Source organism: Medicago truncatula, chromosome 7 (genome assembly GCF_003473485.1).
Source record: "Medicago truncatula cultivar Jemalong A17 chromosome 7, MtrunA17r5.0-ANR, whole genome shotgun sequence".
NCBI classification, from domain to species: Eukaryota; Viridiplantae; Streptophyta; class Magnoliopsida; order Fabales; family Fabaceae; genus Medicago; species Medicago truncatula.
In genome coordinates this window covers 53,043,330-53,057,127 of record NC_053048.1, presented here as the reverse complement: position 1 = coordinate 53,057,127, position 13,798 = coordinate 53,043,330, and the positions used below count along the sequence as shown (strand labels likewise).

General features: G+C 31.9%; 3 protein-coding genes across 3 annotated transcripts; all 3 read left to right on the top strand.

The window, feature by feature from the left end:
* The first annotated feature begins 2,181 nt into the window (after positions 1-2,181).
* On the top strand, positions 2,182-5,368 carry LOC25499645 (protein SAR DEFICIENT 1). Its single transcript, XM_013594996.3, has 8 exons — positions 2,182-2,387; positions 2,476-2,554; positions 2,677-2,723; positions 2,808-3,295; positions 3,427-3,587; positions 3,843-4,043; positions 4,157-4,292; positions 4,671-5,368. Exons 1-8 carry the CDS (start codon positions 2,314-2,316, stop codon positions 5,063-5,065), a joined length of 1,581 nt encoding a protein of 526 aa, XP_013450450.1. The 5' UTR covers positions 2,182-2,313; the 3' UTR covers positions 5,066-5,368.
* A 1,343-nt stretch (positions 5,369-6,711) lies between these two features.
* Positions 6,712-7,080, top strand: LOC120577089 (uncharacterized protein At2g29880-like). The gene has a single exon (XM_039828026.1). It carries the CDS (start codon positions 6,712-6,714, stop codon positions 7,078-7,080), a length of 369 nt encoding a protein of 122 aa, XP_039683960.1.
* A 2,932-nt stretch (positions 7,081-10,012) lies between these two features.
* LOC25499643 (calmodulin-binding protein 60 G) lies at positions 10,013-13,591 on the top strand. Its single transcript, XM_013594993.3, has 8 exons — positions 10,013-10,245; positions 10,327-10,381; positions 10,498-10,532; positions 10,680-11,167; positions 11,315-11,475; positions 11,592-11,804; positions 11,973-12,147; positions 12,789-13,591. Exons 1-8 carry the CDS (start codon positions 10,103-10,105, stop codon positions 13,241-13,243), a joined length of 1,725 nt encoding a protein of 574 aa, XP_013450447.1. The 5' UTR covers positions 10,013-10,102; the 3' UTR covers positions 13,244-13,591.
* Positions 13,592-13,798: the final 207 nt, after the last annotated feature.

Sequence of the window (13,798 nt, the reverse complement as noted above, 5' to 3'; positions counted from 1 at the left end):
AAATTATTGTGTGGAAAAAACGTGCAATGATCGATCACCCGTGGCAGTTTAGTTTACGTTGGTGAAGATGAATGAATGTTTATGTTGTTGACAATATCAAACCCGACTGCCTGTATAAAATAACAACAAACAGCTAGAATGAAGTAGTCTCATAATTTCACACATTGAAGAGAAAGCGAGTTTTGTGGTCATTGAGCTCACACAAGAGAAGGGAATTACAATGCAGAGCATGATTAATGCACTCAAATACGTGTAGGGTCCACTTAATTTTCCAAAAATAGTTTTAGGGTATACGTTAAACTTCATTGGTAGTTCATAAATAATTAAGATAAGGGAAATGCTAAAGAGTGGCCTTGATACATTTGATAAGAATATAAAAATAGAAATATAGTATTGAAAATGGTGAAAAGTTATAAATTTAACTTTTTTAAAGTCTAAATGTTGTTGAAACCAATGCAAACATACTATATTTAGTTTCTTAATCATTGCCTTAAGATCATTGGTTAGTAAGACCCTTTATAGAGTGAATAGATAAATTGATACTCAAACGAAATTGAAATCGTGGATCAAAATAGTTCATCATTTATGTGATTTGAAATTTTTTGAAATTGTAAAAATATCTAACAAAATTGGTTCATCTATTTGTCTAGGCATGTCAACATAAGTGCATCCACGTGTACTCACCCGAACATTCATCAATTTTGATAAGAAAATCCGAGTTGATTGAGTTCGGATTCGAGTTTGAATTTTCTTTGATTTCAAAAGATATGAGCGAGTATTGGGGATACTAATATCAAACTTGAACCTACCTTACTTCTTGAAATTTACACTTTTACTTTTTTTTTTTTTAATAATAAAAAAGGTACAAAAATGTGGTCCATGTCCATGCAGAGATGAGACTAGAATTCTCGAACTTGATAGGGCATAGGGCCGGAGTACTATTTTTCTCCCTCGTTGGATTCAGGGATGAGTACACGGATACTCGACCCCATCGGGTTCAGGGGAAGCAAAGCCTGTCCTCGCCCTACCTCATTACTATGCCTAAATTTGTCCGAAATTTCGATCATTTGAATGATAGACTTATTTTTATATTTTTTAGGGTTGAATGATAGACTTATTGATATTGCAATTATGTAGTTAGTCCATAAAAGAAGTAAATTTTAGACGTAAGTTAATCCTTAGTGTGGTGGCAACGACGGTGATCAACATGAAAGGGTCGCATTTTTCATTAACGTGCTATGTCATATGATAAAAGTTAATCCGTGAATTATTTCTGAAAGAATATGCAAAATATTATTATTAAGCATGAAGAGAGAAAAGTGGACATAAAATTGTATTGTAGAATGAAGAAATGTTAATATAGATCACAACAAGTAACAAATAAAACACTAATCTAACTAATTTTCAAATAACATAAACTAATTCTAACAATTTTGAAGGACACTTTATAATCTTAACAATGATATGCGATACTAAAAATATCAATGATTACTTTGACCGATGTTTGCAATTGGAATAACCAATATTCATTTTGATTCATTCCGGAACCAAACACATCCTTAATCAGTGTTGTCACAAACAATAGGAAAATACTCGAGTTACATCAATGTGTGGTGTGAATATTTGCCGTGATTCTCCACTAAACGCGTAGTTATGGAAAAACAGAATCACTTAATTTTAAAATTCAAGTTTCTAAAAGTGTGAGCATGTATTGTATTATTCAAAAATATATATTCATTGCATCGGTCGTTTTCTCCCATTTTTATTACTTTTCCAATTCTTCATCGTCACTATGCGTATAATTAGTTAGTTAGTACTTATCTTGAATTTGGAATTTTTTGGGATACCTTGTAACACTAGTGTACACTGTACAACATTACTATTTTTATAAATAAACAGAATGATAAATAACTATTGAAAATCACACGAAAAATGATGGGATGTGGCATTACTGGTGGACACTAATATTAATTATTATAAGAAGTGATGTGTGAAAAGTTCAAATGTTTTTAAGGTATCTAGAAGTGGCATTATTTTAATGATTATGAGTACTTTCTGGGAATTTTTATGGAAAATACTCATGAGATCAAAATCAACAGCGTGTCTATTAGTCAATGATGAAGCTTCCTGACTTCTTCCTACATTGTTAGTTAACTAACCGGTTTGTGTGTTTAAGGGTTGACATTATTTATATATATGAGCAACTTTTGGGTCCAATAATAATACTCACATCAATTTCTTCCACTTAGTTGAGATCTTTGAAAGACAAAGATAGATTCTTACAAAAAGAAAAATTAAATTGTAACTTTTTGGATGGTATCGGACAGGAAATCTCTCAAGAATCACAAAAGCACTAGTCATGGCGTTACAAAACAAGGACCAATCAGGTATATACATGTGTTATATGCATAATACTTTTTTGTTTTTGGTTGTAACACTTAAAAAAAATTAATAATCTACTTGGTTATTTTACAGTGGCCTTAGATATGTGATAAACACACTAAGGACGAATTGTCACGATTCAATCTTGTTGGAATCTTTCATTAGAGGAGTGGTAAGTCTTTTATATTTAACAATTTTCAAGTATGTTATGTTATGTTAATGACTAGGGTCTAAGGAAAAGGAAATTGATTTGATTCATTTATCTTCCTAAAATAATAATAATAATAATAATAGGTAAGAGATGTGGTGGAAAGCAAATTCCAAGAGCGCCTACTTTCAAGGTTTGTTATCATAACATAATGTAATTAAATATTAAAAATATTTAGCACATATCGAATGTATTCAACATTATTTATTTGATGCAGTGAAAAGGCTAATGAGGCTGGCAAATCTGGAGCCAGACCATTGGAATTGTGTTTTATTAACAATAATAACAACAAGTTGTCTGGTCCATTTTTTAGTCAGTCAAACATAATAGCAAAGGATGAACCACCCCTTCAAGTTGCACTATTTGATGTTGGATCTAAGTCAATAGTCAACGTTGGTCCTTTCTCCTCAACAAAGATAGAGATTTGTGCTCTAGATGGTGGATTTGGCAGTGAGGATTGGACTGAAATTGAATTTAAAGCAAATATCTTACGTGAAAGAGATGGGAAACAGCCATTATTGGTTGGGGAGAGGTTTATTACTCTTAAAAATGGAGTTGCTTCCATCTCTAAAACTATCTTTACTGATAATTCTAGATGGTTAAGAAGCAAAATGTTCAGGTTAGGAGTTAAAGCTATGCAAAATGGAGATATCATTAAGGAAGGTAGAAGTCAACCTTTTAGGGTCAAAGATAACAGAGGACAGCGTGAGTTTTTTTTTTTTTTTTTTTATTCAATTCTGTTTTTTGTTAACATTTTTCAAATCAATACATAATTACTATTATTACTGTTTCCATGTTTTTGTTTTTAATATGTCTTTATGTTTTTGTCATTTAAGCCAACGAGAAACATTTCCCTCCGTTCTTGAATGATTTTGTTTGGCGTTTGGAGAAAATTGCTAAAGACGGAAGATTCCACAAGCGGCTCTCTTCCAACGGAATTCACACTGTTAAGGATCTCTTGCAGTTACTCATAATCAATGAATCTTCATTACATGGGGTAAAAATTGTTTCTTTTATGTGTTACTGGTAACAACTCTTTACATACTGTTCTCCTAACATATGTGAATTACTCATGAATGAAGAAAAAAGAGTTGGTTATGTATGTATGTATGTATGTGCATATGGTATCAATCGATGTTTTGCTCATCAATGATTGAAATTACTTACTTTACTTTCCAAAGTGAAATAATCACTTTAGAGAAACAAAAATGAATTTCATATGTTAATTGGATATTTATATGTGGAGATGTAGATATTTGAAAAGATTCAGAGAAAGTCCTGGTTAGCAATTATCGAACATGCCAAGTCATGTGTTTTGGATGATCACAAGCTTTACAGTTATGGGACAATTGGGCAACCAATACTGCTATTCAATGCTATCTACAAACTTGTGGGAGTGACATTTGATGTACAAAAGTTCTATTTACCAGAGACCCTCACGCCCAACCTGAAGGTATAAATTCATGTACCATATTCAAAAAATGTTTTGAAATAGATTTAAAGATAAACTTTGGTGTCATGTTATATTTTATAAAATTAGTGAGCAGGTTTCTTCTTTCTCTGCAGCATTCGGTAGAAATTGTGAAGCAGGATGCTTACAAAGATGTGTGTAATTTAAAACCAGTTGATGAAACTTTTCTGAACTCCATAAGCCTAGGTGCATGTATACAATCAGCAGGACAGTTCGGAGCTCCGGTTCAAGGTCTGCAACATATATCATGAAATATAACTTAATTATTCAATTCAAGCATAAAAGGCCCGTTGTTTATTTTTCTTTTTGTGCCAATAACTACTAATAAAAGTGGTGCATATCCTCCCTTGTATTTTATATTGGAATAAATTCCCATAAGATAAAACATAGACCTGGTGAAATTTTGGTGTATCATGGCATTGACATGTGTATTTGTGCCACAATATTAATATTCTTCCATATTAAACTTTAACAGACCTTTCTGTGTCATTCACTAAACTTCCTGTTTCTCATGTATGTGATTCTTTGTTATATCCCTTGTCCTATTTTGGCCAATCCTGCTCTTAATGTTGGACATTTTGATGAAATATTTTACCATATCTTGGACAGGTCAAACAGATATAGGGCAAGGTTATGTTCAACCATGTATGTCTACTTCATATGTTAACGAAGGAATGCATGATTACCAAATCAATCCTGAACCAGTGCCAGACATAAGAGACATACCACAAAACAATCATGTGGGAGCTGAAATGTACATCGAGGGAGATAGTCATGGATCACGCTTTCCAGTTACACAAGGTGGTCATTCAATAGAGAATCTTACAAATTTTCCTCCTCTTGATACAACATGGGAACTTGATTTTCTTGATGTTGAATTCCTTAATTCTGCTATGGAGATATTAAGCAGCGGGAAATCAAAAGCAGTGTGGTGTAAGATTCGGGCTGTTATCAAATGGGGAATATCAGTGAGAAAGGTTGCAGCTGCGAGGAGGATTTATTAGACTCTTGCTGTTTCATATTCCATATTATATTGATGTTTGATTGCTTAGTTTTGTGTTAGTGTTTTCTGAAGCTTACCTTGTTCAATTTCAATTGCAGTGAAGAGACGTGTAAGATCGAGTCCTCGTGTGCAATATTAGTGTTATCATAATGTGTAGGATGTTTGTCTGTAAAATAGTTTTATACATAATGTCTATCATCATTCAAAGTTTCTATGTTGGTAGCTTGTATTTATTTCCCGTAAAAACATTATGTAATATTGAACAAACACAGATCAATGTGATAATAGTTTTTATTTGTTAAAAGTCCATCTCTTTGTTTTATGTTACTGTGCCCTGGAGCTATTTCTTTTGGGAGCAGAAAAATTGAACATGTTTGTCGTTAAATGCAGATTATTGTTACTTGTTCAATATGTCTATCCCCTTAAAAGTTAAAACAAATTGAACTACTATTGCAACTCAAACCACTGATTCTACTGTAGTAACAAAAATAAAGGTACTAAAAGTGTCATGCCGAGCTAATCTGTGTATAACTGTGAAGGTTTAGGTATCGAAAAAGCGCAATTTATGTTACAGAACTTGTAACTTTTTTGAAATGCATATCATTATTTCTTTTCTCTTACTCCCTACTATCACTGAAACATAGAGTGCTTGAAATTGCAAGATGACCAATTTTTTGAAACTATGTTACTAGCTGCACCACATATTAAGGGGGTGTATTGAATTGAGAATTAATGGGATTTTAAAAGACTTTTTTATAATTAAAAAGTTTAGTGATATTCAATCAAGACTTTTATAAAATGTAAACAAATCTTGTGATATTCAATCAAGACAATCATGACTTTTTTTTTAAGGCAACAAAATCCGTTGGTATTCAATTGAGATTTCTCATGACTTATGAATTGTCTATTGGTATTCAAAAGTCTATAGATTTTGATGGATTCTTGGATGGAATGGATTTTGTGAGACTTTTTAGTTAAAAATATAAATAATACTCTCATCCAACAATCTCACACAAACCCTTGAGATTTTTTCATTGTCTTGCAAACCCTTATCTGCCGTCATCTTCCATGCCAGGTTTTTCTTTTCTCTGTAAAATTCTTCAACTTCCATTTCTTTTGTGTCTGATTCTATTTTCTTTTTTGTTCCATTACTTTTTTTATGATTCTAGCATACTTGCTTCTTTCTTTTTTTTGTTTAATTACTTTTTTTTGTCTGATACTTTTTGTTGTTTTTTTGTTTGATTCTTGTAAAAAAAAATCCATGTCGATTACTATTCTTTGTTTTTTTTTTGTTCGATTAATTTTTTTTTGTCTGATTCTTGTTTGATACTTGATTTTCGTTTATTATTTTCGTTTATTCTTGTTTGATTTTCGTTTACTATAGCACCCCTTTGGTTAGTCAAAGAGAAAAATCTTACAACTTGTTCCTTATCATCAATTGTTTATTGGTACGATATTTTACAACTAATCATATGTAGTTGCTACTGTTGATAATTCTCAAATTAAGACTCAAACATTTTTTTTTTGCTCCTATTGAATATATATATATATTTTTTTTTGGTATATAGTTACTATACTTTTGGCAATTAGGAAACAAAAACTGTTCTTGTGAAATAACTAGTTTGTTATGTATATATTAGTGATTAAATGGGGGATTCACAACAAGAAAATAATAGAGGGAAGGGTAAGGATAAAGATGGCTATGTAGTTTGGACTATGGAGGAAACTAATGAGTTGTTGTACCTCTTGGTGGATGCTATAAATAGAGGGTTACGTGATGCAAATGGGTCCCTTAGTAAACAAAATGTAGAGCGAGCTATCATTCCTCAGCTCAATGCCAAAACTGAATCATATAAAACTTATAATCATTACTTGAGCCGAATGAAGTGGTTTAGAAATCAATACAACAAGATGTCAACGTTTATGCGTAACAACTCTAGTTTTGGATGGGATTCCGTTGCGAAGACTTACACGGCTACTGAAGAAGTATGGAATAATTACTTAAAGGTGAGCTAAGTTCAAAATCGTTTAAAAGTATGATTGATTTTTTTTTTTTTTTTGTAATATTTATAGTATATTAATAGTGATACAAATATATGGAGGACTAATATAGGTTTAGATATGTGGAGAGATGTACAAGAAATACCGTGATACTACTCTACTCTAAACGGTGATTCAGTGAATCACATTTCCCTTTTCATATTGGGAGATGCTAATATCTAAAGATAATCTTGTTTTAAGAAACTTCATTACCAACAAGACATATTTTGCATTTTTCCTAGTTTGTTACTTACCGAATATATTTTGTTTTATCTTTTTGTTATGCAGTTATTTGTTTTTCTCTTTTTGATGTACCGGTACAAGCTCGATTTTGAATCTAGAGATCACTTTGTTTCGGAAAAAAATAATTATTTGTTTACTATTTCTATCATTCACGGTTGTAAGTTTGTTCTTTTTCCGCTAAAGTTCATTGAATCCTTTGAAATATTAAAATCCCATAAAAAATTTTGAAATCCTTAAAATTCAGTGTGATAAATCCCATAAAATCCTTTGAAATCCTTAAAAGTCAGTGTGATAAATCCCTTAAAGTCTTTTAAAATCTCACAGAATCAATACAATTCCACAAAGTCTTTTAAAATCTTAAAAAACTTTTTTTGTTAAAATAGTCTTTTAAAATCCTAATCCAATACACACCCTAAATTCTTTTGTTTACAGTGTGTCTGAAAAAGAAAATGTTACTAATGTAGATTAGATGTACATGAGGATTAATTTTCCATTATTTTTGTAGGCTCATCAAAAAAATTAGAGTATCAAGATTTCTTTACACAGCTTCTGGTTCTACTCTCCACTTTTTTTTTTATAAGCAAAAAGGTAGTGTATTAAATAGGAGCACAAAAGTATTTCAATCAATTATATCAAATTTACAAACTAAATTTTTGAAGGCAGCCTCATAGATTACTAAACCAATATAAAAATAAACAACCACTACTCGTACCCACCATTGCAATAAACTAACATCAATTGCATAAGTTGATATAACTTATTAAAAAAAAGTATAAAGTTGTTATATTGACCACTCTAGTTTGAAAATATTTTTTTTTCTTCTCAATGACCACAAAACAAAATTTATACCATTTTACATCGAGCTAAACAAGGTGACCTACTCTCGTAAATCAATTAGCTTCAAAACATGTCTATGGTGCAAAAATGAGTAATAATCATTTGCACGATACGTACCATCAAATCCCCACCGTACATACATATATGGATTATATGTCTAAACATTTTTTTTTTAAGAACTTAAACTAGTCCACCCAAATTGATAATAAGGAGAAGAACCGAAACCTTGAGAAAGAATATATTTTAAGACCTCAAACCAACATCACTAGATCAATCTAAGTGAGTTATTATATGTCAAAACATTATATGGAAAGTGACTTGAAAAAATGTCACCTTTCACGGTTTCAATTTTCCACTACTTGAACAAGTCACCATTTAAAAAATGTAAACTTGAAGCCCAAGATAGTTCTCCACATTTCTACTTGTATGGTGTTAGCACATCATGAAATGAAGATTCCTGTCAATTTCTCAAAAGAAATTTCTACTCAAAACACCGGTTAATTAATATTTGGAAACGGATCCCCTCCTTCTATATATGTTCACGAAGGCAGGGGTAATAGTCATTACCATCTTTTTGTCTCTATTGAGCAAAAGTGAATGATAGTTTTTCTTTTTTTGGATAGATAGACGAAATGGAAAAATCATTATAAACTCACGTGTGACATCCGGCCTAACAATTTTCAGCATTTTGTCAGTTGAACTAGGACTTATGGATAAGTGAGTGATAGTTATTCCTCAATTTACATTATAGAAGCCATCATATTCATATCCCCCGTCCCCACCATATGCATTGTTAACAATATCTCCTCAACACATCAATTAAAATTTAAAGTATCAACTCGTTCTCTCTCACTACTTCTATCCAAAAAAAAAAAAAAACACTCGTTCTCACTCCTAGTTAGTGATACGCGGTTAGTTAGTTGATTACGATATCTCAAATTGTTTCTGCTACGTCTAACGAAATTCCATTTCATTTTTATGTGAACCTCTTTCGAAATTTCAAGTGCTCTTTCTTTTTATATCAATTAATTAGTAATACTGTGAAAGGTATACTTAGCGTGTTAGACACCTCGGTTAATGAATAAAAAATTTTGATTGAAAATTATAGTCTTAATGAAAGTAGAGTTATGATACATAGATATTCTTAGGTGGCAATACACCCTTTAACACCCACATAAAAATCTGACACGTGGTCACATGAACTCCGCACAAGCATATTTTCTCTTTTCTCTCCTCTTCTCTATTCCTAATGTATGGGGTGTACAAGGGTGTATGAGAATAAATGGTGTCTATGTAACATTTTCCATGAAAATATATTGATCTCAATTAATTTTTTTTTTTTATAAATAATACGGTTTGAGTTCCCGTGAGCATAGTTCGTTCAGTTGACAAGAAAACGTGATTTGAAAAATGTGAATTCTAACCACTAAACTACTTAAAAAAAATAAAAATACTACAGTTGGATAAATCACTTTGTCATCAACCAAAAACGTTTGGATGCAATAAAAATAATATGTTTAACCATGTCATGAATTGGAGTTCAACTCTAGAGATAGATAAAAAAAATCACTTTGTTGTGGTGTCACGAATGATTAGTTGGTAATCTACTTATAGTATATTCTATTCTATAATTAGTTAGGACTAGTATGTACAGTTACTAACTAGTATCCAAAAAGACGTGATTGTGTTGTATTCCTAGTGAGATTTGTATTTAAATGTAAAATGGTTAGTTTTGACTTTTAAGTAGTTTGCGAAGTGTGTAGGAATTTTCCTTGAATCTTCTTCCTAAATTTCCTTTTTAAAACAAAGCAGGAATTGATTTGAACGTGAGTGTAGTTGTTTGTTTGTAATAAAGAAGAATTGTTGATTTTTCGCCACTACAAGAAATTAATATTAATTATATTGGAATTATTATTAGATGGCATCGAAGAGGACATCTCATACTAGTGATAGTTGTGATGACAATGTTACTTCAACCAGTACTAAGCGAATAAAACAACATCATATTCATGGGAATCTAGAAGAAGAACAACAAAAGGAGATCCAACACCTTTTATTTCCGTATGTGTGTGTTTTTATCTTTATTTTAAATGTTCCTTTCTTTCTTACTAAATTTGACTTGACTTTGTTTTGTTTTTGCAGCACTATCAGTGCCTCTGCATTAGCCTTACGCTTGGAACCCTTACTTCGAAAACTGGTAATTAACTAAACTAACCCTCTTACTTTCTTCCCTTTCTTGCTGCTTGTTAATGGATACCAAGCTTTGATACTACTACTACTAACTCTCTATGTTCTGTTTTGTTCCTCAATCAGATACAAGAGGCGATTCACCTCCACCTAAACCCAAGGTATGTCTCTTTAATGCTTCTTTCAGTCCATTCATTGAATGAGGTTTCAATTTACTCTCAACATTTTTTTATAACGGAGTAGAAGAATATAATATGGAAACTGCTAAAGATTAATTATATTCATACTTGTTTTTGTTTGGAATTTAGTTGTGGATTGACGCTTATGTCCAACACATTTGGAAGGAGACGTTTGCAATTCTGTTTCATGAACAAATTGCCAAACAGAATTTTCACTAAGTCCACCATCAAAGCTGAGGGAGATGAACCACTTCAAATTGAACTGCGTGATGTTGAAAATCAGCAACGCGTAGTCATGGAAGAGGGTTCCTCCATGAAGATCCAATTATGTGTCCTATATGGTGACTTTGAAAAAGAGGATTGGACAGCTGAGGAATTTAATACTCAAATTGCACCTCCAAGAGAGGGAAAAGAAGAACTGTTGAAAGGAAACGAATTCATTACACTAAGAAATGGAGTTGCTGATATCGACAAAGAGATTGAGTTTACAGATATATCAAAGGGAAGAAACGGTCAATTTCGGCTAGGGGTTAAAATAGTTCAATCTAATTCAATTGGAGTGTGCATTCGAGAAGGTAGAAGCGAACCTTTTAAGGTCCTGGATGTTCGAGGAAAGAGTAAGTCCTAAACCTCCGACAAATGTTAGTAATTAGTTTTAAAAAATGTATATATGTGATCTCTTTTTTTTTTTTTGACGAAATATATGTGATCTCTTGATTTTGATTTTTACACTTTTTATGTGCTTTGACTTTTGATCATTTCAGATTACGAGAAACACGATCGTCCATCGTTGAATGATGAGGTATGGCGTCTGAAAGGGATACGTAAAAATGGTCCACTTGACAAGCTGTTGGCATCAGATGGAATACACACTGTTAAGGATTTTTTGAGATTGTACATAACCAATGAAGCTTCATTAAGAGAGGTAAGAAAATATACTATTGTTTGAAATATTATGTGTGGTATTATGATTCTTTATTTGGTTGTTTGATACTTTTGACATTAATGTTGTATATGATTTTTTTGGCTTTGGGAAAATAGAAAATAGGCAAGATTGCAAGGAATTCATGGAATACAATTGTTGCACATGCTAAAGATTGTGATGTAGACAATGATGATGAGCGCTACATCTATTACTCAACTGAACAACCAATATCGTTCCTTGTCTTTAATGCAATTTATAAGGTTGTGGAGGTGACTTTTCATAATGAACAAAACGCTCGTTCTATTCAATCTCTAAACCAGCAAGAAAAGGTTTGTGTTTGCATCCTATATCATAATGTCGGTAGATCCCTTTGGCTGTGAATATTCGGAGTGGACCTTATATGGATTCTTAAATTTAGTGATTCATATCTTACCAAAATATAGTTGTGTATAGTACTCATATCTCTTATATGATCAAAACACTTGTGTCATTGACAGCGGTTGGTGGAAAGAGTTAAGCAACATGCTTACAAATATTTCAATGATTGGAATCCATTGCCAATTGATACAACAACACTTGGATTGGAGGAGACATTGACAGGTGTACAAAATGCACAATATGACGGTCAAGATCAAGCCCTGCAACAGTCTGACTTTCTAGTTTGTCAGCAAGGTACTCTATAATTTATATATACACTTATATTCTGCATAAAACCTTTTGGATGCATTTCAAAACTGAAAAAGTCTCAAGTTGGTATAGGTGTTGAGTCTTGAAGAGGGTATATTAACTACGTTTAAAAACTACTAATTTTCAATTTTTTTCGTTGACTAATTCTATCTGTCAGGTCCGTTAAATGCTTCTTTTACTAGTTGGGCTAGACTGACATTTTGTCTTGCAGATATATAAAAATTTGACAGTTAAAGACAAATATTGTGAAATGTAGGCTAAGGTATTCAATTCAAGCATATATAAAACCGAAATTATAGTGAAATGTAGCACATTGTTTCCTTTTCTATTTATCCTGAAAACTAGTAATAAACCTGGTGTATAGCATCCCTCATATTTAAAAACATGAAGAAATTCCGAGATAAAACCTAGATTTGGTGAAATTTTGTTGTGTCATGGCATGTGTATTTATTTCTACCAGAAAACCAATAAATCAATATTATTAAACTTGACAAACCTTTCTGTGGCAGTCACTAAACTTTCTTGTTTGTCATATATGTGAGTTTTTGTCTTCTTTTTGTCGATCATGTTCTTAATATTGTATACTTTTGCTCTAATATTTTAGTATTTTACTATATCTTGTACAGGTCAAAAAGAAATTGGGCAAAGTTATGTTCAACCATGTATCTCTACTTCATATGTTAATGAGGGAATGGATAATTACCAGATCTATGTTGATCCAATGCCAGACATAAGAGAAATACCACAAAACAATCACGTGGAAGGTGAAATGTACATTGATGGGGATGGTTATGGATCACATTTTCCAGTTGTAGAAGGTCGCTATTCGATGGAGAATCTCATGAATGACTATCCTATTTATACAACATGTGAGCCAGAAAATTACAACTTATATGGTTTCTCTGATGTAGCTGAGTGTAGCACCCATGTTAATTTCCTCGATTCTTCTATGGATATATCAAGCAGTGATAAATCAAAAGCAGTGTGGTGTAAGGTTGGGATTGCTATCAAATGGGTCATATCAATAAGAAGGGTTGCAGCTGCTGCCAAGAGGAATGCAAACTTGTTTTATTTTAACTAATTAGACTCTTCTGGTTTCATATTTCATGTTGATATTGATTGCTAGGTGAATAGGATATTACAAGTTTCTTAAATAACTAGTAATTAGTTGTGTTAGTGTTTTATGAAGCTTACCTTGTTCAAATTGCAGCAAAGAGACGTCTAAGATGGAGTCCTTCTGTGCAATATTATAGTGCTAACATAATGTGTAGGATGTTGTCTGTAAAATAGTTTTATACACAGTGTCTATCATCATTCAAAGTTTCTATGTTGATGTTGGTAGTTTGTATTTATTTCATGTAAAAAAACATTATGTATTATTAAACAAACACATATATATCAATGTGATAATAGTTTATGATGGTTTAAACCTCAGAGTCAACCTTACTGTTTTATGTTACTGTCCTGGTGCTTTTTCTTTTAATTTGGGAGCAGAAAAATGGAAAACATTTGTCTTTAATTGTTATTTGTTCAATTTATCTATCCCATAAGATATTAAACTGGACCCTGCTGTGTTGTAGCCATGTGTATTATGCTCTGAACGCATTCACATTAGTAGTTTTATATTGTGAAAATT